We start from the raw sequence: 20,217 nt of genomic DNA on the forward strand, positions 1-20,217 counted from the left end.
TGTGCATACAACCATTTTTGAGATCCAGCAAGATCAGCTACTCACTTTGTCACAGAAGGAGCAATATAGTCAACAATGAGTTCAGTTTGAGTTTCTCTGCTTTAAAAAGAGATCGATGAGGTCCAAAACATGCCAAAGGCCTTCTAACTACTCAGGAATGAGGAAATACCTAGAATACAAGCCTTGCCTTCATCTTGGGGCAGCACCTCTTCATATCTTGCACTCTTCAGGAAGAATGGATCTGTTTCCAGGAAGATAAGAGGTTGATAAGGATTGATAAGGCTCCCCCTTACACGTAAGTAGGCAAAAGCTGGCAACAGATTTCAGATTGACATTAGCAGAAGAAGACTGCTACTTCCATTTGTGGCCTTTGTATTTGTCTAAATAGTTGGATTGGTGAGTGTTAAAGAAGAAGATGGCTGTACAGCTGTAAACATCATCTGTTATAATGTACTGTGGCTGAAACACTTGTCTATAATATGATGACTGAGGTCTACAGGTCAAAGTTGACTTGTTAGCTACTTGAGAGCAGAGTTCTCTCAGTGTAGAAGAAAAGACTTTGATAAAGGATACTTTGTCTTTGACTTTCTCCAAACAAACTGGCTGCCAGATATGGTGGATCAGCTAATCTATCATGGAGATCCTCTTAAAATCCTTTGGAGCCATTGGGACCCCACATCTATTACTACCAAGTTGCCATTCTGAAAGAATCATAAGAAGCTCTTAGAAAGTGAACCTGGTTTTCTTCATAATCATGCAGTACAGGTAGTATACTACTAGATAAATCTCCAGGAAGTTCCCTGACACAGAAAAAGGTTTGCTGAATAATCATGTGAGAATAAATTTAGCATTTATAGTTGGTATGAGACAGTGGTATGCATTCAGGACCTTCAGGGGATTCAGTGAAACATAGAAACATGATGGCAAATAAAGGCCAAATGGCCCATCTAGTCTGCCTATCCGCAGTATCCATTATCTCTTTCTCTATCCGAGAGATCCCACGTGCCTATCTCAGGCCCTTTCAAATTCAGAAACAGTCTCTGTCTCCATCACCTCTTCTGGGAGACTGTTCCATGCATCTACCATCCTTTCTGAAAAAAATGTATTTCCTTAGATTATTCTGGAGCCAATTACCCTCTTAACTTCATCCTATGCCCTCTCATTGCAGAGATTACTTTTAAATGAAAAAGGCTCAACTTATGCGCATTTAAATTATGTAGGTATTTAAACGTCTCTTATCATATCTCCCCTCTCCCACTTTTCCTCCAAAGTATACACATTGAGATCTTTAAGTCTGTCTCCATACGCCTTATGATGAAGACCACATACCATTTTAGTAGCCTTCCTCTGGACCAACTCCATCCTTTTTATATCTTTTTGAAGGTGCAGCATCCAAAATTATACACAATATTTTAAATGAGGTCTCATCAAAGTCTTATACAGAGGCATCAATACCTCCTTTTATCTAATGGCAACACCACTCCATATTCAACTTAGCATCCTTCTAGCTTTCGCTGTCACCTTTTCAACTTGTTTGGCCACCTTAAGATCATCACATACAATCACACTCAAGTCCCGCTCTTCTGTTATGCACATAAGTTCTTTACCCCCTAACAGTACTGTTCCCTCAGGTTTTTGCAGCCCAAATGCATGGCCTTGCATTTCTTAGTATTAAATTTTAGCTTGCAAATTCTTCAAGCTTCGCCAGGTCTTTCTTCATGTTATTCACACCATCCAGAGTGTCTACTCTATTGTAGATTGTGATATCATTTGCAAAGAGGCAAATTTTACCCAACAACCCTTTAGCAATATCGTTTATAAAAATGTTAAAAAGAACAGGCCCAAAAACAGAACTTTGAGACACACCACTGATATCCCTTTCCTCAGGGCGATCTCCATTGATCATTACCCTCTGTTGCCTTGCACTCAACCAGTTTTGACCCAACCCGTCACTTTGGGACCCATCCCGAGGGCACTCAGTTTATTTATTAGACACCTGTGTGGAACACTGTCAAAGGCTTTGCTAAAATCTAAATACATCACATCTAGTGCACAACCTATATCCAATTCTCTAATCACCCAGTCAAAGAAATTGATTAGATTTGTCTGACAGACCTACCTCTAGTGAATCCATGTTGCCCCCGGTCCTGCAATCCACAGGATTCCAGAAACTTGACCATTCTCTGTTTTAAAAGTGTTTCCATTAATTTGCTTTCCACATAAGTCAGACTTACCAGCCTGTAATTCCCTACTTCCACTTTTGTAGAGAGGGACCACATCTGCCCTTCTCCAGTCCTCCGGTACCACTCCCAACTCTAGAGACTCGTTGAAAAGGTCAGTCAGTGGAGCTACCAGAACATCCCTAAGTTTCTTCAGCACCCTCAAATGTACACCATCTGGTCCCATCGCTTTGTCTACCTTTAGTTTAGCTAGCTCCTCACGAACAGCTTGAGCGCCGGCGGGTGAAGAAAATCACTCACAGTCTGCTCCGACCACCTCTTCCTGTAGTAAAGTCAGGCTACACCAATCAGGAGCTGCTTTGACATGCAGCTCCTAATTGGTGTAGCCCGACTTTACATGAAGAGGTGGTCGGAGCAAACCACGAATGAGTGATTCCGTGATTCTCGAACTGTAAATTCGCGGAGGAACACTGTATTCCTCCTCTTAACCTTTGAGTATCACAATGCCACTTTTGCACTTCTTATCACTAATATATCTAAAAAATGTCTTGTCTCCCAGTTTTACCGTGTCAGCTATTTTTTCTTATATTTGCATCTTTGCTTTCCTGACTACACGACCAGCCTCTCCTTACTTTTCCAGATATTTTTGCCTGTCTTCTTCCTCTATCTGTGATATTTTGAAGTTTATGAACGCTAACCTCTTATTTCTTACCTTCTCAGCTACTACTTTTGAGAACCAAAGCAGCCCTCTTTTCCTCTTAGTTTTACTTATTTACTTCACAAAAAGGTTTGTTGCCCTTACAATTGCTTCTTTCAGTTTTGTCCATCACATTTTCACTCCTTCCAGACGTTCCCATCCAAACAATATTTCACTGAAGTAAACCCCCATCCGAACAAAGTTAGTTTTTTTAAAAATCTAGAACCTTTGCTTTTGAAGTCCTTGATTCCCCGGGATGCGGACTCCCAGCCCTCCTTCTTACCTCTTTGGAATCCAATGAACGATGAACATTATGCCTGAAGGCTCTGACCGTGGGCTGTGAGCTGTTAGCTCCTGGAACCTCCTCATCACCTAAGAACATAAGAAGTTGCCTCCGCTGAGGCAGACCATAGGTCCATCCTGCCCAGCGGTCCGCTCCCGCGGCGGCCCATCAGGCCCATCGCCTGAGTAGTGGTCTATACCTATCTATACCCTTCAATCCCTTTTTCTTCTAGGAATCTATCCAAACTTTCTTTGAAACCATTTAATGTTTTCTTGTCTACAACAGCCTCTGGAAGCACGTTCCATGTATCCACCACCCTCTGAGTGAAAAAGAACTTCCTAGCGTTTGTTCTAAACCTGTCCCCTTTCAATTTCTCCGAGTGCCCCCTTGTACTTGTGGTGGTCCTTAATTTGAAAAATCTGTCCCTGTCTACTTTTTCTATGCCCTTCAGGATCTTGAAGGTTTCTATCATGTCTCCTCTAAGTCTCCGCTTTTCCAGTGAGAAAAGTCCCAACTGCTTCAACCTGTCGGTATATGGGAGATTTTCCATTCCCTTTATCAGTTTAGTTGCTCTTCTCTGTACTCCCTCAAGTACTGCCATGTACTTCTTGAGGTACGGCGACCAGTACTGGACACAGTACTCCAGATGCGGCCGCACCATTGCACGATACAGCGGCATGATGACTTCCTTCGTCCTGGTCGTAATACCCTTCTTAATGATACCCAACATTCTGTTAGCTTTCTTTGAGGCTGTAGCGCACTGTGCCGATGCCTTCAGTGTTGCGTCTACCATCACTCCCAGGTCTCTCTCCAGGTTACTGACCCCTAGCGGTGTTCCCCCCATTCTGTATGTGAACATCGGGTTCTTTTTCCCCACGTGCATGACCTTGCATTTCCCTATGTTGAAGCTCATTTGCCATTTTTCGGCCCACTTTTCCAGCTGCGTTAGATCCTTTTGGAGATTTTCGCAGTCTCCCCTGGTTTGAGCCCTGCTGTATAGTTTGGTGTCATCTGCAAATTTAATAACCTCACACTTGGTTCCCGCCTCTAGGTCGTTTATGTAGATATTGAACAGGAGCGGTCCCAGCACCGACCCCTGCGGAACTCCGCTCGTGACCCCTTTCCAGTCTGAGTAATGGCCCTTTACGCCAACCCTCTGTTCCCTGTTCGCCAGCCAGTTTTTGATCCATCGGTGGATCACCCCTTGTACCCCGTGGTTCCATATCTTCTTAAGCAGCCTTTCGTGTGGTACCTTGTCGAAGGCTTTTTGGAAGTCAAGGTAAATGATGTCTATAGATTCCCCTTTATCCACCTGGCTGTTTACCCCCTCGAAGAAGTGCAATAAGTTTGTGAGGCATGACCTACCCTTGCAGAAGCCATGCTGACTCGGTTTTAGCTGCTCATTGTTTTCGATGTGTTCACAGATGCTGTCCTTAAACAGTGCCTCCATCATCTTTCCTGGGACTGAGGTCAGGCTCACTGGCCTGTAGTTTCCTGGGTCCCCCCTTGAGCCCTTCTTGAAGATGGGCGTGACATTTGTTATTTTCCAGTCCTTCGGGATCTCTCCGGTTTTTAAGGATAGGCTGTATATTTGTCGAAGTGGCTCCGCTATTTCGTTTTTTAGTTCCTTGAGTACCCTTGGGTGAATGCCGTCCGGACTTGGAGATTTGTCGCTCTTTAGTCTGTCTATCTGCTTGAGTACATCTTCTTGGCTTACCTCTTCCGTGTTCGACGACTAAACAATACATCTTGCCAGCGTCATGCCATCAGGGATTCAATACAGACTCTGAATCCCTGACGGATGAAGGCTGGCCAATCTTAGGCCAGCACAGCATTTGGGCTCCACCTCCTGCCGCCCTAAAGCACAGAAGTGCATAGTGTAATCTGTGATTTGATACCTGGCCTGAATCCCTGAAGGTGTTTTGGTTTTGTTTGACTGCCCAACCAATCAAATTAAAATAACACCAAAACATGCCTTCAGGGATTCAGTCCAGGCACCAAATCTTTTGACTGTAAGATGTGCTCTCGTGCTGACTCTGCTGTCAGATTTGTGCCTTTCTGTGTCTGGCTGTGCAGGAGAGACCAACAAGAACCCTCCTTTTGTGGCTCCCATATCTGCACAGAAAAGGTCTAGGTATCATGAGCACCAGGGTCTGGGATCCTAGAGTTGGTGAGAGGAAAAGGAGCAACGGCAATAAGGGACATTAAAAAATAAGAAAGAGAGAAAAAAGAGAAAGAAATGTATGCTTTTGTGAGGATTCTGGAGGGCAACATGTTGCTTTATTGGTCTCTTACATAAAAGACTTCAGTCATCAGACCCTAGTGGATTTCAATAACCAAAAAGTATACACAGAGTACCACAACCTTGAGCCGGATGAGGGGCCCAGTGGTTGGGTTGCCCTACACAAGGGATACACAGTGCACAAGGGAGGACTGAAGTCTTTTATGTAAGAGACCGACAGAGCATAGCACATGTTGCCTTCCAGAATCCTCACAAAAGCATACATTTCTTTCTCATTTTCCTGATTTCTTACAAGCTGAGAAGTGATTAAATGTTGACACTGCTTGATATCTTTGACTGTTAATCAGAATTTGTGAAATTTGAATAAGGTTGAGCACAGTAGCTAAGTGGTTTGTTTGTTTTTTGTGAAACAAAACAAGTAGGCTGCTGGGGACGAATGAAGTGTCTGTATGATTTTTGTATCCAGCTGGAACAAGGCTGCTGAAAACCAGTGAAGTGACTGCCTGTTTTAGCACTTAAGTACAATAATAACAATGTGAGAGATCAGACTGACAGAAATCTGTATAGCCAGGAGAGACTGTGTAGCAGAAAGAAAGTCACATGCAGAAGTGCAGTATTTTTTCTTTTTAACTGTGGGATAAGATAAGCAAGCTGCTGACAGTAGTTAAGTGATTGAGGTTTATGACATGCAGTAGAAACAACAACTAATTAAGGTTTCAGCAGGCTGAGTCTCATCAATCACGTTTTTGTGATTTTCTGCAGAAATAACAATGAAGTGAGTTTTTGCTAATGCATTGCCATCAATATCCGCTATAATAAAACCCTTAGCGCGCATGCGCACTTCAAACTCCGTGCGTCCGTGATCCGTGCTGCGCATGCGCAGTGCCTGCCTTAGCTGAGATCCTGCCACGATCTTAGACGCTGGCTGACTTTCTGCCTTCTGACTACACTGCCGGGACACCTCTTCTCCTCACCTCCGGACCAGCAGCGGCAGCAACTGCGGTTTCATCAAGCAGCCACGGGGCATTTGCTAGGCCGTCCCACTTCAATAATGCGAGGCGGGCCTCCCTAGCAAAAGCCCCGAGGCTACCCGGCCTAGCGGATGCTAGACAGAGAGCAGGGAAGGGGTACTACTGGACAGGGGAGAGGTAAAAGGAAGGGAGAAGGGCTACTGCTGGACAGGAGGAGCATGGAAGGGCTGCTTGATGCTCCGGCGATGAGGAGGTAAAAGTCAAGGCACTCACCGAAATTGGAGTGGAATGTTTTTTTGGGTTTCCTCGAGGTCAGCAGGCTCACTGCTGCTTTGACCTGAGGCCCAGAGGGGGTAGGGGAAGGCTTCCTAGCCAGCTTTCCCACTGTGAGTTGCGACACCAGAGTTAAAATGGTGGATCAACCCTCGGTGTCGTCTTGGTCAGTGCGGTCTTGGGTGTTGCGGACGTTGTTGGAGATGAAATTGGCTCCGTGTCCATTGCAATGCCGAATAGTAGTCTTTGCTGAAGTAACTGGATTTTTAGGATGAGTTTCTGAAGGGACGAGCAATGTGAGCAAGAGTCAGCACGGTGCTCGGCTCCCAGACACTACAAGCACCAACGGTGAGGGTCGGTTAACGAAATGGCCCGAGCACAGCGACGCACTTTTTGAAACCCATTGACGGCCGGGACATGGGCAGGAAGACAGCCATTGACAAATCGAACTCTATGGCAAAAAGAGTCCATAAAGTTCAAGTGGGCCAGAGCCCGCAACGGGAAAATAAAATTAAAAAATACTATTCTTTTTTTTTTCAAAGAAAGAATGAAAAGAAAAGAAACAAATTATGACAAAAAAAAGTCACAATCTGCGAGAGCAGGAAGGCAAGCGAAGAAAATAAACTTCAACAGAAGCTGAAGCATGTCTTACTAGCTCCACGGTGTAACCGGGACTGTGGTCTGAGCGAGACTCAACAGCGCCCCTCAGTGGTTACAAAAACAATAGCACTAGCGTGTGACCCAGACTGGAGTCACCCTGCAGGCTTGGACTGACACCAATAGGAAAAACAAAAATAAACCACAATCTTCTCAAAAAGGAAGTAAATCAAAATCTCAGGTTTATTCCTTCCAAAGCACCAAAGTCAGGATAATTATGAGTTCCACAGAACAGGTAAGTAGAACATCCAACTTCAAACAGTTCAAATTCAAAAGTAAGAGTAATAAACAGTTCAAACATAAAGTCCCAAAGTGTTTTTTTCTTTTTCCACACCTCTGAGGTTTGTGCTCACCTCAGCATTCAAATCAGCCTGCTCCTAAGCAGGATATTCAGTTCATCAAAAAAAAAAAACACAATAGGGTTTAAGGCACTGGATACCCTATTCTCAGTGCTTCAAAGTGAAGCCTCTGGCAGCCTTTCACTGCACTGCCAGGCAAGGAAGAGTGTCCCAGGTTTGCTTTCAATTAGCTACAATATAGCCTACAAAATCGCCCTCCCAGGTAACAGCAAACCTCTCCCAAACAGACACTATCAGCTTCACAAAAACAAAAGAAAAGTAAAGCAAAAATCCAGCATACAGTCACTTTCAAACAAAAAAGAGCTGAACAAACTCACTGTTCCTTCCAATTAGGACTTGCAGCTGATGGAAAGCCCAACCTCCATGGCTTCCTCACAAGGACTCACTTCTTCAGGCAGGTTGTCACGTTCCATTGGAAGTTCAGTGTCAGAAAGAACTTCCTCCAGCAATTCACCAGCCTCCTGTACCTCCATGGGTGAGGCTGTATCGTCCCTGCTTGGCCCGAGGAGACTCTCAGGGAGGAAAGGTTTCAACCTTCTCCCTAGCCTGCCTCTCTGCTTGTGCTCAGCTGCTGGTTTTTGTACTGCAGGGGCACGCCCTACTCTACCTGAGTCAGCAGACCTGCCTGTGGCTCTTGGGCTCCTCCTGTGGTGACCTAAATATGGCTCTTCCAGGCGATCCTGGGAGATTTCAGGATCCCCCTGGTGGTTAACCTGCAAATCATCCCTATTTTTCCTAACACAACCCTTGTCCATTCCCTTCCGGGTTTTACTCTGTGTCTTAGGAGGAACTTTAACTGGAACCAGGTCAGGCACGATGTCTGTCTGGTTACAGCGGAAACTGAGTTACTGCGCGACCACATCGGGCGAGAAGGCACTCGCGCATGCGCGGTTCGGGCTATTGCAAACTTTCTAAAGTCTTAAAGTGGCGATGCACTTTTAAAGTGGTCCATACCGGGGCTCCGTCGCCCATACGTGAGAATATGCTGCAATTAAGCAGCAAGTGGAATGAATGTCTCGGGCTCTCCAAATGAGCCTGTTTGGGTACAGGAATTACCAGCTGGTGGGCATCTAGGACCTAAGGTATCTAAAGGAGGTGTAAGGAATCATGAAATTTGTAAGAAATGACGGCAAGGCAAAATAGTAAGTTTTTATCACCCAAAAAGAATAGCTTACAATAAATGTGGTAGGGAAATGGAAGCCATTGAAGGCCATTCTATGTATTAATCAACAAAATTGCTGGGGGAGAGAGTATTGGTAAGGCGCAAGGTGAAGTATCTTGGTGTGCTTTTGGATTCAGGACTCACTATGAGAGGGCAGGTGCTTGCTGTAGTTCGGAAGGTGTATTTTCATCTTCAGTTAGTTAATGGATTGAAACCATATCTAGCGGCCACATTGTTTAGGATGGTGTTACAATCGATGGTTTTGTCTGTTTTCGACTATTGCAGTCTGGTGTTCTTGGAAGTACCAGAATCAGTCTTGGGGCACTTCAGGTGGCCCAAAATTCAGTGGTGCACTCTCTGTTTAAATTGGACAGACGTGAGCATGTAACAGAATATTTTATAAGGTTGTATTGGCTGAAAGTAAAGAATAAGATCCGGTACAAGTTACTGGTGAATGTCTTTATGTGCTTACAGAAGTTGGCCCCTAAACACCTGGTCCAGAGCATCTTGCTGCGTGAGCCAGCTTGACTGCTCCGCTCAGTTGAGCAATGTGATCTGTCTGTACCATCTGTATGGGAGTTAAGGCTTTCCTCTTCCAGAAACAGTGTCTTTCACAGCATCGGCCCCTGGGAGTGGGACAATCTTCCAGGATACATTCACCAGCAGCAAAATGTACAGAACTTTAGGAAACTGCTGAAAAAAACATCTGTTCTGTAAAATGAAATATAGGGTCCGAGTTTGGTTGAGGGTGAAGGAGTAAATGACTCTAGAGTGCTGGTCACGGAGGTGTTGGATAGTCTGGTTTGTTTTATTTGGTTTATTGATGTCTGCTATTGAGGCATCTTGTAATACTTATGGAATTTTATATTTTGATGTATGTGTGGGTTTGGCCAGTTTTGGCTTTAAATGATATTTGTTGTTGATGCGATGTGTATGTTATATGTAATTTGATTTGATATGCAAGTATGTAATTTGTTATAGTGTGTCTCTGAAGTGTTTTATACGATAAATGTAAATCTTTTATTTTGTATGTTAATATGTAACTCGCCCTGGATAAGGGCAGGTGAGAAATAAACAAACAAAACAAAATCTGAAAAACATACCTACACCTATGTTTATATTCATTCAAAATGCCACATTTGCCTATATTTCTTTAAATACTTTAACTCAGAGTACATTACCTCGCAGGTAATTTGTAGATGAAACTCTCTCCAGCTTCTGTCCATAAGATAACTTTATCTGCAGAAATAAAGTCACCTCCAGTCCATGTTGTCCCATTCTCACTGGGAACTGAGCACAAAAGAGAATAATCCCCAGCATCAAACACCTGAGAGAAGACAGCAGGAAAAACAAAAGAACACTTTTTGATCATCAATACAAATAAAAGCATATAAACCAGGAGTTTCTCAAACTTTTTTAGCTCTGGCACACTAAGGGCTCCTTTTACAAAGGTGCGCTAGCGTTTTTAGCGCACAGACCAGATTAGCGTGCTCAAGATGAGGCAGTAGCGGATAACGCACGGCATTTTGGCACGCACTATTCTGCGCGTTAAGACCCTAACGCACCTTTGTAAAAGGAGCCCTAAAAGGAACAAATGTTTTTCACAGCACATTATAAATTGAAATTATAACATTGCAAAACCAACAAAAAATTAAATTTGAGAGTTATTTATTTAAAGTTCTTTAAGCTAGGTATGGGTAATTATAACAATGGTGTAACTAAAGTAGATAGAATAGAATTGCTCATCAATTGCTCATCAATGTTTTTGAGTACAAATTAACTCAAAATGCAGTCAACAAGCAAACACGCATTTTATCATCCACCATCTGCTGTCATTTTTTTATTATTATTTAATTTCTTTCAGAATCGAAAATCCAAGTTCGCAAAGATAAGAAGATCCAAACGGTAACAAAGCCTCGATTGCTTTGTTGCTCGTTAGGATAACTACTGCATAAAAAACAAAAATAAAATTCCTTGTTGTTAGTTTTCAAGGACCAATCATGTCAAAGAATGAAGCTTGTCTAGGCAATTGTATCCTTACACACAGATGCTCATAACATTGACAGACTCTTGCTTATGCAACATACATTACATTACATTAGAGATTTCTATTCCGCCATTACCTTCATCTATTCTAGTGTATACTTATGAAGGGACGTTTTAAAAATAAAGTAAAATTCTGGAATCTCTTCAAGGCACACTACTGTGTCTTGGCACACAATTTGAGAGACACTGATATAAACAATTTAAACAAGAAATTAAAAACTCCTGATGAGACCTATCACCACAACAATTTCTCTAAAATAATTTTTCATATATTTGCTGGACATATATAGTAATTAAATACACTATAATTACTTTCTTGCAAGTCATCACTATTTTTTTATCATTAGATCTACAGTATAACATTTATCTAAGGCATTTTACAAAATAATATAACCAATTCCAGAAAATACATAAATATAGGGAGGTCAACATTCATTGGGGACTCCTACCCCCCTCTTTTACAAAGCCGCATTAGCAGCTGCAGCGCAGCAACAGCCCCGAGCCCTTTAAATCTCCATGGTCTTCGGGGCCATTACCGCAGGGGCCCGCGCTAAACGGCTTCGTAAAAGAGGCCCCTAGGGCATCACATTTGATCTCTAAACTAAACTAAACTAAGCCTTAAGTTTATATACCGCATCATCTCCACGGAAGTGGAGCTCGACACGGTTTACAAAGTATAAAAATAAGGAAGAGAGAGGAGAAGGATTTACAAAATCTAAAGCTGATCTTAGACAATGATGAAGACACTAGAGATTTCTCACTTTGATTACTCCAATCTGGTTTATCTTGGATTGCCCTAAAAGTTGTGGTTCTCCACCCAGTCTCTAGGATACACCTAGCCAGTCAGGCTTTCAGGATATCTACAATGAATATGCATGAGATATATTTGCATACAAAGGAGCTAGTGCATGGAAATATCTTTCATGAATATTCATTATGGATATCACAAAAACTTGACTGTCTAGGTATGTCCCAAAGACTAGATTGAGGACCCATATCCTAAAGGATGAATACCAGGATGCAGTTGGTAATAAGCATAGCTGCAAAAATAATTACCATGGTCAACAGATGAAATAGAGCAATGCCTTTATTGACCCAGCTGCACTGGCTGCCTATCCATCTTAGGCTCTATTCAAACTACTGACATTGGTTCAACTGCCTTGCTTATTTCAATAAATGAGTTAAATCTATTCACACTGAATTCATTAAGGTCAGAGAATGCCAACTCTCTCAAAACCCATTCAACAAAATATTTTAGGCAGTACTAAGGACCTGGCAACTCAAGTTTGGAATAAGTTTCCAAAAATACTGAAACTAGAAACGATCTATAACATCTTCAAGAAAAAAAATCTAGCAAAATAATCAATTTTTATTTATTTGTTTACAATACACAGATCTATTTATACACCACCTTCCTGGTGGGTCTGTGAACATCTCTGAATGACCTCAGTGAAACTTAAAGCAATCAAACAATAAAAGTGCAATTAAAATAAAGCTATCTACAAGAAAATAAATATCCATTCTCCCCAGTTAAAACATCCACTTATCCATTCATCAACAGGACCACACCACCAGTACATATTCCAAGTTGCAGCTCAGTTTCAGGTTACAAGAACACTCAAGACTGAGCCAAACTCAGAGTCTTAGTCCCCAGAACTGATGTCACAAGACAGGTCAGAGCTCTTAAAGAATGACACGGGGACAGAATTTGTCCCCATCCCCATGGGAAACAATCCCTGTGTCATTCTTCAAGGAGAGAGGGAAAAATCAAATAGGCACAGCCACTGACCCTCAAGCCTTGCATTGAAGAATGTTGGTGTAGAAGGATGAGGTTAAGATAGACACAAAAGAATGACATGGGATGGTTTCCCCCGGTTATGAACGGGAACAAATTTTGTCCGCGTGTCATTCTCTACATCTGAATTCCAAGAAATGCAACCAGAATGACTGCACAGTCAAAAGACCGTGCACAGCCAGAATTCTGAGAAATGCAAAATGATATAACTAGACATTCTTGTGGCTTCACCAACCAATTGCTTTCTAAAATGTTATCAGAATATCTGGCATTACTGTCATTGGAAATGATATAAAAGATGGACACCTCTAGCTGGAAGGCCCTTACCTTTTCTGCTCTTAACCTCCCTAGACTCATCTACATAAGAACATAAGAACATAAGCATTGCCTCTGCCGGGTCAGACCAGGGGTCCATCGTGCCCGGCAGTCCGCTCCCGCGGCGGCCCTCCAGGTCCATAACCTGAAAGTGTTCCCTACCTAACCTAAAATGTCCATACCCTATTTGCTCAGTGTCCTGTGAGGTAAACCTCTATCTGTACCTTGTTATTCCCTTCGCTTCCAGGAAGTCATCCAGTCCCTTTTTGAACCCCAGAATTGTACTCTGGCTTATCACCTCTCCGGGAAGCGCGTTCCAGGTGTCTATCACCCACTGAGTGAAGAAGAACTTCCTTGCATTCGTTATGAATCTGTCTCCTCTCAGTTTTTCTGAGTGACCTCTTGTTTTAGTAGCCCCTGCTAGTCTAAAGAATCTGCCCCTCTCCACCTTCTCTATGCCTTTCATGATTTTATAAGTCTGTATCATGTCCCCTCTCAGTCTCCGCTTTTCCAGGGTAAAGAGCCCCAGCCTGTCTAACCGTTCGGCATACGAGAGGTTTTCCACACCCTTTATCATCCTCGTTGCTCTCCTCTGGACCCTCTCGAGTATTGCCAAATACCTGAGTCCTACAGAGCAAGCACTGCCTTCCAGAAGACAAATTCTACATAAAAAACATGATGGTAGATAAAGGCCAAATGGCTCACCCAGTCTACCCAATCAAAATAACCATTATCTCTAAGAGACCTGCTACTTCTTTAGATGTCTTCAAGTGACACTGGTAACACATGCAGGTTCTATGGTCAAACTTTGTCATTACTGATTATTAGCCGATGCGGTAAAGTGTGTGTTTGTACTGACTAATCTCTGACAAGTGTGAATTTTATTTTTAAAGAACATTTCCTGTATGTCAATGTTTCCTTCTTATAGCTTATACTCTATGAGGCTCATTTTTGAAACAGCAAAACGTCAAAAAAACAGCACAAAGCGGCAGATGGATTTTTTTTTTTTGTTACTATTTTGCAAAAACATCCAAATCACTATTTTCAAAACTCATTTTTAATCTGAACAATTTTTATTGATGATAATATGACAGCCAACATAGGAAAGGTAACATTAAGGTAACATTAAGAGTACAGCTCTTGTAATCCAATTGTACTAGAAACCACCCTCCCCCCCATACACACACACAGAAGAAGAATAACAGGTTCACAGTCCATAGCATAGCTGTAACAAGTCCAGCAAAACAGCTGTAGCAAACAGTATGCAGTACAGAACATGAGCAAAATAAAGCTGCATTACAATCTAACCCCTCCCTCCCCCCCAAAAAAAAAGACAGGTGCTATACACTAAAGAAATATACCGGACAAATTTACCGGACAAAATTCCCCCGCCCTCCACCACAGTACCCACCCTTTCTCATCGCTGCTCCTGCAAAAAGGAGAAAATAAAAAGATCAAAATGCCCAGTCCTATACAACAAAAATGTAGAGGACCACCCTAAAATACATTATAGAACCCCTGCACACCCAGCACATCCCTCCCAATGTTGAAAGAGTTCAGCTGTAGGAACAGATAGCAACTCATTTTCAAGACATATTTCTATGCAGTTTGTCTAAATCTCTTCCGGAGTCTGTCATAGGGGAAAACATCCTCTAGGAATTCAAGACAAAGTTAGACAAGTTCCTGCTGAACAAGGACGTACGCTGGTAGGGCTAGTCTCAGTCTCAGTTAGGGCGCTGGTCTTTGACCAGAGGGCTGCCGCGTGAGCAGACTGCTGGGCATGATGGACCACTGGTCTGACCCAGCAGCGGTCAAGGGGGCAAAGTTGGAGGCGTGTTTGGGCAAGACTAGGGAAGGCTCACGATCAATTATGCAAGTTTTTGAAATAATGAACAGTTAATAGAATATGGTTCTCTTTTAAGCAATTCTTAATTGCATGGGGCACAGATCACCATTACTTCAAGAATTCTGAGCTGGGTTATCATTTAGTAGAAGAAATATACAAACCACAAATCTCAAGAAGGGGAGAAGTAGATGCATAACTGTCTTCCATTGAATGGAAACTCAGGAAGAATATATGTTTCTAGAGTGCTTTAATAGTCTCCAAATAATTTCTTAAAGCATGTGGCTTCTTTTCCTAAATGGTTTTCCTTACCCTCCAATATTTGGAGCATACCACCAAAAGTGATCTTTGGGTAAACGCGCAGAAAGAAATACTTTGACAGTTCTGACAGTAGATTGGTTTTGACTCTTCCTCAAACACTGGTTCCATATCCTAAAAGAAAATAATACACAGAGAAACTTGGTTTAACAAATGTCATAATAAAAGGAGAAGTCATTCTAATTCCTTTTATACTCAAGTCCAAAAAAACTACAGGTTGATGCTATAAATATGTATATAACATGCTGCCCCTTGGTGCAATTATTCGGGTGTCCTGAATATATCAGGTTCTAAGGTGTACTTTCATCTTGCTGGTCCATGAAGTTAATGTATATTCAGTGAGGTCACCTCCCTCACAGAAGTGGCATAAGTTGGAGCGAATGGACCCCAGGTGAAAAAATTGAGATGGGTCCCTGTAACATTATCTTTCTCAAGGTGATGGGAGGACCCCTACAGAGCTCCAATAAATAAACTCTGGAAAAAGCAAACATTCCAGACCTATATAGAAAACTTATCACAATAATAGAAACCAATATCAGAGATTTCCCAAAGCTCAAAAAAATGTCGATCTATAAATAAAAGGATAGCATCTAACCTACTTAAGAAAATTTTAAACTAGAATCATTAGGGATGCGTGAACAAAGCTCTCACGTAAATAAAACATTGAGGGCTCCTTTTACGAAGCCGTGTTAGCGGTTTAACGCGCGTAATAGTGCACGCTAAACTGCCGGCCGCACTAGACGCTAACGCCAGCATTGAGCTGGTGTTAGTTCTAGCCACGTAGCGCGGGTTTAGCATGCGCTAAAAAGCTGCGTGCGCTAAAACCGCTAACGCGGCTTCGTAAAAGGAGCCCTAAATTCCTCTACACTTGGAAAATTGTGTATACTAATCCCTGTTGTATGGTATATAAGGTTCAGAATCTAGAGGCTGTAAAAGAGGATGACTTGGATTTAGTGGCAGAATGGAGACATGGTTCACAGAAAACCATGACTGGGATATTAGGGCAAAAGGGAAGAGGAGCAGAATTATGCGTTAACATAATATTAAATCAACAGAACTGCAAGACATAAGGGGTACAGAAGAGGCACTATGGATTAATGTGGAAAGATGGTAAGAAAAATCTATTTACAGTGCTGTGATATACAGGTTTCCTTCACAGGCAGAAAAGGCCAGATTTGATTGAAAACATTCATAATATAGCGTGAAAGGGAAATTACTACTACCAGGTGATTTCAATATGTCAAATGTTGATTAGGATATCCTTGTTGCAGGAGAACTGGTCCAACAGTTGGTAATGGAACCTACACGTGTTAGGATCATACTGGACCTACTGCTTGCAAATGGTAAGTGTTTCTAATACGAGAACCGACAGCAGTCATTCAGGAAGCGGTGCAAGGCCAGGCTGGAGCACGAAAAGCTCGCACCTGCCTTGTGCATCGCTCTGCTGCAAGAGATGAGGACTCGGAGGTAGGTGTGTCTTATGGTCAGGTGCATCTTATAGAGCGAAAAATACGGTAACTTTGTCAAGTTGGACTACTGTAATATTGTTTATCTGGGATCTCAAAAAAATTCTTAATAGACTCAGAATAATACAGAATACAGCAGTTCACCTGATTTTTGGTCTTAAAAAACATGATCATGTAAGCCCTTATTATTTAAATCTCCATTGGTTGCCATTTGAGGCTAGAGTTTTGTTTAAATTTGGCTGTATCTGTTTTAAAGTTTTAATTTGATTGACTCCAACCTACCTTTTCCCACTTTGAATTTTTTAATTCAAATAAAAATACACGAAAAACTTACTGGTTTATGTTATAAGAGATTCTTAGGAAAAACTTGCATTTCAGGCTAGTTCAGAGGGTTCAGAGGAGAGCAATGTGACTGATAAAAGGTATAGAAAACCTTTCATATGCTGAAAGATTAGAGAAACTGGGGCTCTTTTCCCTGGAGAAGCGGAGGCTTAGAGGGGACATGATAGAGACTTACAAGATCATGAAGGGCATAGAGAAAGTGGAGAGGGACAGATTCTTCAAACTTTTGAAAGCTACAAGAACGAGAGGACATTCGGAAAAACTAGGAGGGGACAGATTCAGAACCAATGCTAGGAAGTTCTTCTTCACCCAAAGGGTGGTGGACACCTGGAATGCGCTTCCAGAGGGTGTGATAGGACAGAGTACACTATTGGGTTTCAAAAAGGGATTGGATGCTTTCCTGAAGGAAAAGGGGATCGAAGGGTATAGATAGAGGATTACTATACAGGTCCTGGACCTGATGGGCCGCCGCGTGAGCGGACTGCTGGGCGCGATGGACCCCTGGTCTGACCCAGCAGAGGCACTGCTTATGTTCTTATGTTCCTATTTTCTCAAAACTGCCTCAAAACTACACTCTCCCAGAAGCATTTTTAATATAGATGATTTTTAGGCTACCACGTACAAACGCTGACCAACAAAATCAAAAGGAGGGGAAATAATCCTTTCAGTGCTCAAAACTCTAATAGTAATTATCAAAAATTAAATAATCAGATGTAACTTCTTATGTTAAGGGCCAAGATGTGAACGAACATGAAGGTTTCCTTCTTTAATCAAAAATATCAGTCTCTTTAATAACTCTTCATTTACAATATACAGTAGCATCAATAATAAATGTAATATATTTCTGAACAGCTCACAATTACGGAAAATCTGGGTCATTTTAATATACTTTATGAAGTAGTAAGCAGAACACATGTAATAGTTTGGCACAGTCAAGTTTAATCTCTTACCTGCATACGACTAATGTCTGCAGTAACAATCCACACTTTCAAAATACCAGTCACCGAGACAGCTACAACAGTATCCTCTGAAACAAACAGTCCAGCATTATTCATAAATACATAGCATCTGTCATAAGAACACCTTCTACCATTACAAAATACTCTCATTGCAATTCATTATAATAAAAACTCTAATGCTACCAAAATGACCTTGTAGCAGTGTCTCTCAAACTGTGTGCCCGAAGAGATTCCAGAACTTTACTTTACTTTCAAAAATTCCCTTCATAAGTATACACTAGAATAGATGACATGTACATTGCATACGCAAGAGTCTGTCAATGTTATGAGTGTCTATGTGCGTAAGGATACAACCATCCAGACAAGCATCATTCTTTGACATGATTGCTCCTTGAAAACTAACGGCAAGTAATTTTAGTTTTACTTTTATTTTTTATGCATTAGTTATCCTAACTTGAGCAACAAAGCAATCAAGGCTTTATTACTATTTGGATCTTCTTATCTTTGCGAATTTGGATTTTCAGCTCTGACAGAAATTAAATTGAAAAAAAGAGTGACTGCAGATGGTGGATGATGAAATGCGTGTTTGCTTGTCGACTATCGAGCCGCATTTAGAGTTATTTTGCACTCAAAAACAAGCACAGCCATCACATTGATTAGCAATTCTATTCTATCTACTTTAGTTTCACCATTGTTTATTTTTTATTATTATTATTTCTTTATTAATTTTCACAATATTCACAAGCATAAATCTTGTTTCATATAATACAGAGAAGGAAACAATTCAAAACTCAAAAATTTTTCCACATTAAAAGGTATAAATTTTTTCCTCTTCCTTAGACCACAATATAGAAGAGTGGTAATCATAATCTAGTGGAGAAAAAATAGGGATCTAACATTCAAAAGAAAAGGCTTAATGGACTATTGGTTGCATTATTCACATAATTTCCATTCCTTAATCAATCCTTAATGATCTTTTTCACTTTTAGAAATTCCCTCAAAGGGTCTGGAGAATAAAAAGTATATTTTATTCCCATATACGTAAATAGGCATTTACAGGGATATGCTAAAAGAAACATAGCACCAAATTTAAAAGGCTCTTGACGTAGGGGAAGAAAGTCTTTTCTTCTCTCTTGCGTAACTTTTGAAACATCCGGGTCTATCCAAAGACTTTGATCTCCAAATAATTTTTGGGAATTTTTAAAGTATAATTTCAAGATCAGATTTAAATCTTGCTCAAAAACAAAAGACCCTAAGGGCTCCTTTTACGAAGCCGTGTTAACGGTTTTAGCGCACGCAGCTTTTTAGCGCAAGCTAAACCCGCGCTACACGGCTAGAACTAACGCCAGCTCAATGCTGGCGTTAGCGTCTAGTGCGGCCAGAAGTTTAGCACGCGCTATTACACGCGTTAAACCGCTAACGCAGGTTCGTAAAAGAGCCCTAAAAAAGTAGCTCTTTCAGTATCTACAGACAAAGTTTGTTCCAAAAGGGCAGAAATATTCCCAAAATCAATCTGTTTATCTTCTACGTGTTCTTTTCCGTCTTCTTTTCACCCATCCTTTTGAGGAATCTTTTTATTTGGTAGGTAGTAAATTTTATTCAAAGGAGGAATATTGTTAGGGGGAATTTTTAAGTTCTCAATTAAATATCTTTTAAAAAGTTCTATAGGCGGAGTTCCAATTCAATTCAATTCAAGATACGGAGATTCAATCTTCGATTAAAGATTTCAAATTGTTCTAATTTACGATGTATTGAGGAATTATCTTTAATCATTGCTACCTTAAATTGTTGCAACTGCTGTATATCATCCTGTGTTTGTCTAGCTTGGTCTGAAAGATTTTTTTTAACTGAATCGACAGTTTGAGTTAAGTTATCAAGTTTAGCAGTAATAGCTGTTACCTCCTCAGTAGTTTGGGTCAATTTAGTCTCCAGACGTTGAAGGAGTGTCCAAATGTCTCCTAAGGAGGCCTCCGTGGGAGTGGGATAAGATCCCTTTCTCTCAAGTTGGCTCTTCAGCTGCACTACCTGTGCTGGCTCTGCGCCCTCGCCGGGAGATCCCGCGGATCCACTTCCGGGATTGTGAGTCTCCTGTAACAAAGCTCTGGTAGTGGCTGGGCATGAAGGATTGGAAGGAGCCGGAGGGGACAACGATGTCTCAAATCCCGAGAGGCTCTCCAATATCTCTCCTCAATGCCGGGTCATATCGTCCAGAGTCTTTAGAAACCGACGGCAGAGCCGCAAAGAAGCGGTCTACGGTTTGCTGGACGGGTGTAGAGACAAGGGCCTGCGAGGGATCAGCCCTAATCATC

At 41.7% G+C, this 20,217-nt stretch overlaps 1 protein-coding gene across 4 annotated transcripts in view; it reads right to left on the minus strand.

Annotated features, from left to right (window-relative positions):
- WDR7 (WD repeat domain 7) overlaps positions 1–20,217 on the minus strand; it is a 606,257-nt gene that overhangs the window by 535,577 nt on the left and 50,463 nt on the right. For all 4 annotated transcript variants that reach the window (XM_033933907.1, XM_033933932.1, XM_033933915.1 and 1 more), the window contains exons 6-8: positions 17,900–17,976; positions 15,136–15,255; positions 10,006–10,151 (exon numbers count right to left, since the gene is read on the minus strand). In XM_033933907.1, coding sequence (XP_033789798.1) covers positions 10,006–10,151; positions 15,136–15,255; positions 17,900–17,976 — 343 coding nt within the window. The remainder of the gene's footprint in view (positions 1–10,005; positions 10,152–15,135; positions 15,256–17,899; positions 17,977–20,217) is intronic.

Source organism: Geotrypetes seraphini, chromosome 1, assembly GCF_902459505.1.
Source record: "Geotrypetes seraphini chromosome 1, aGeoSer1.1, whole genome shotgun sequence".
NCBI classification, from domain to species: domain Eukaryota; kingdom Metazoa; phylum Chordata; class Amphibia; order Gymnophiona; family Dermophiidae; genus Geotrypetes; species Geotrypetes seraphini.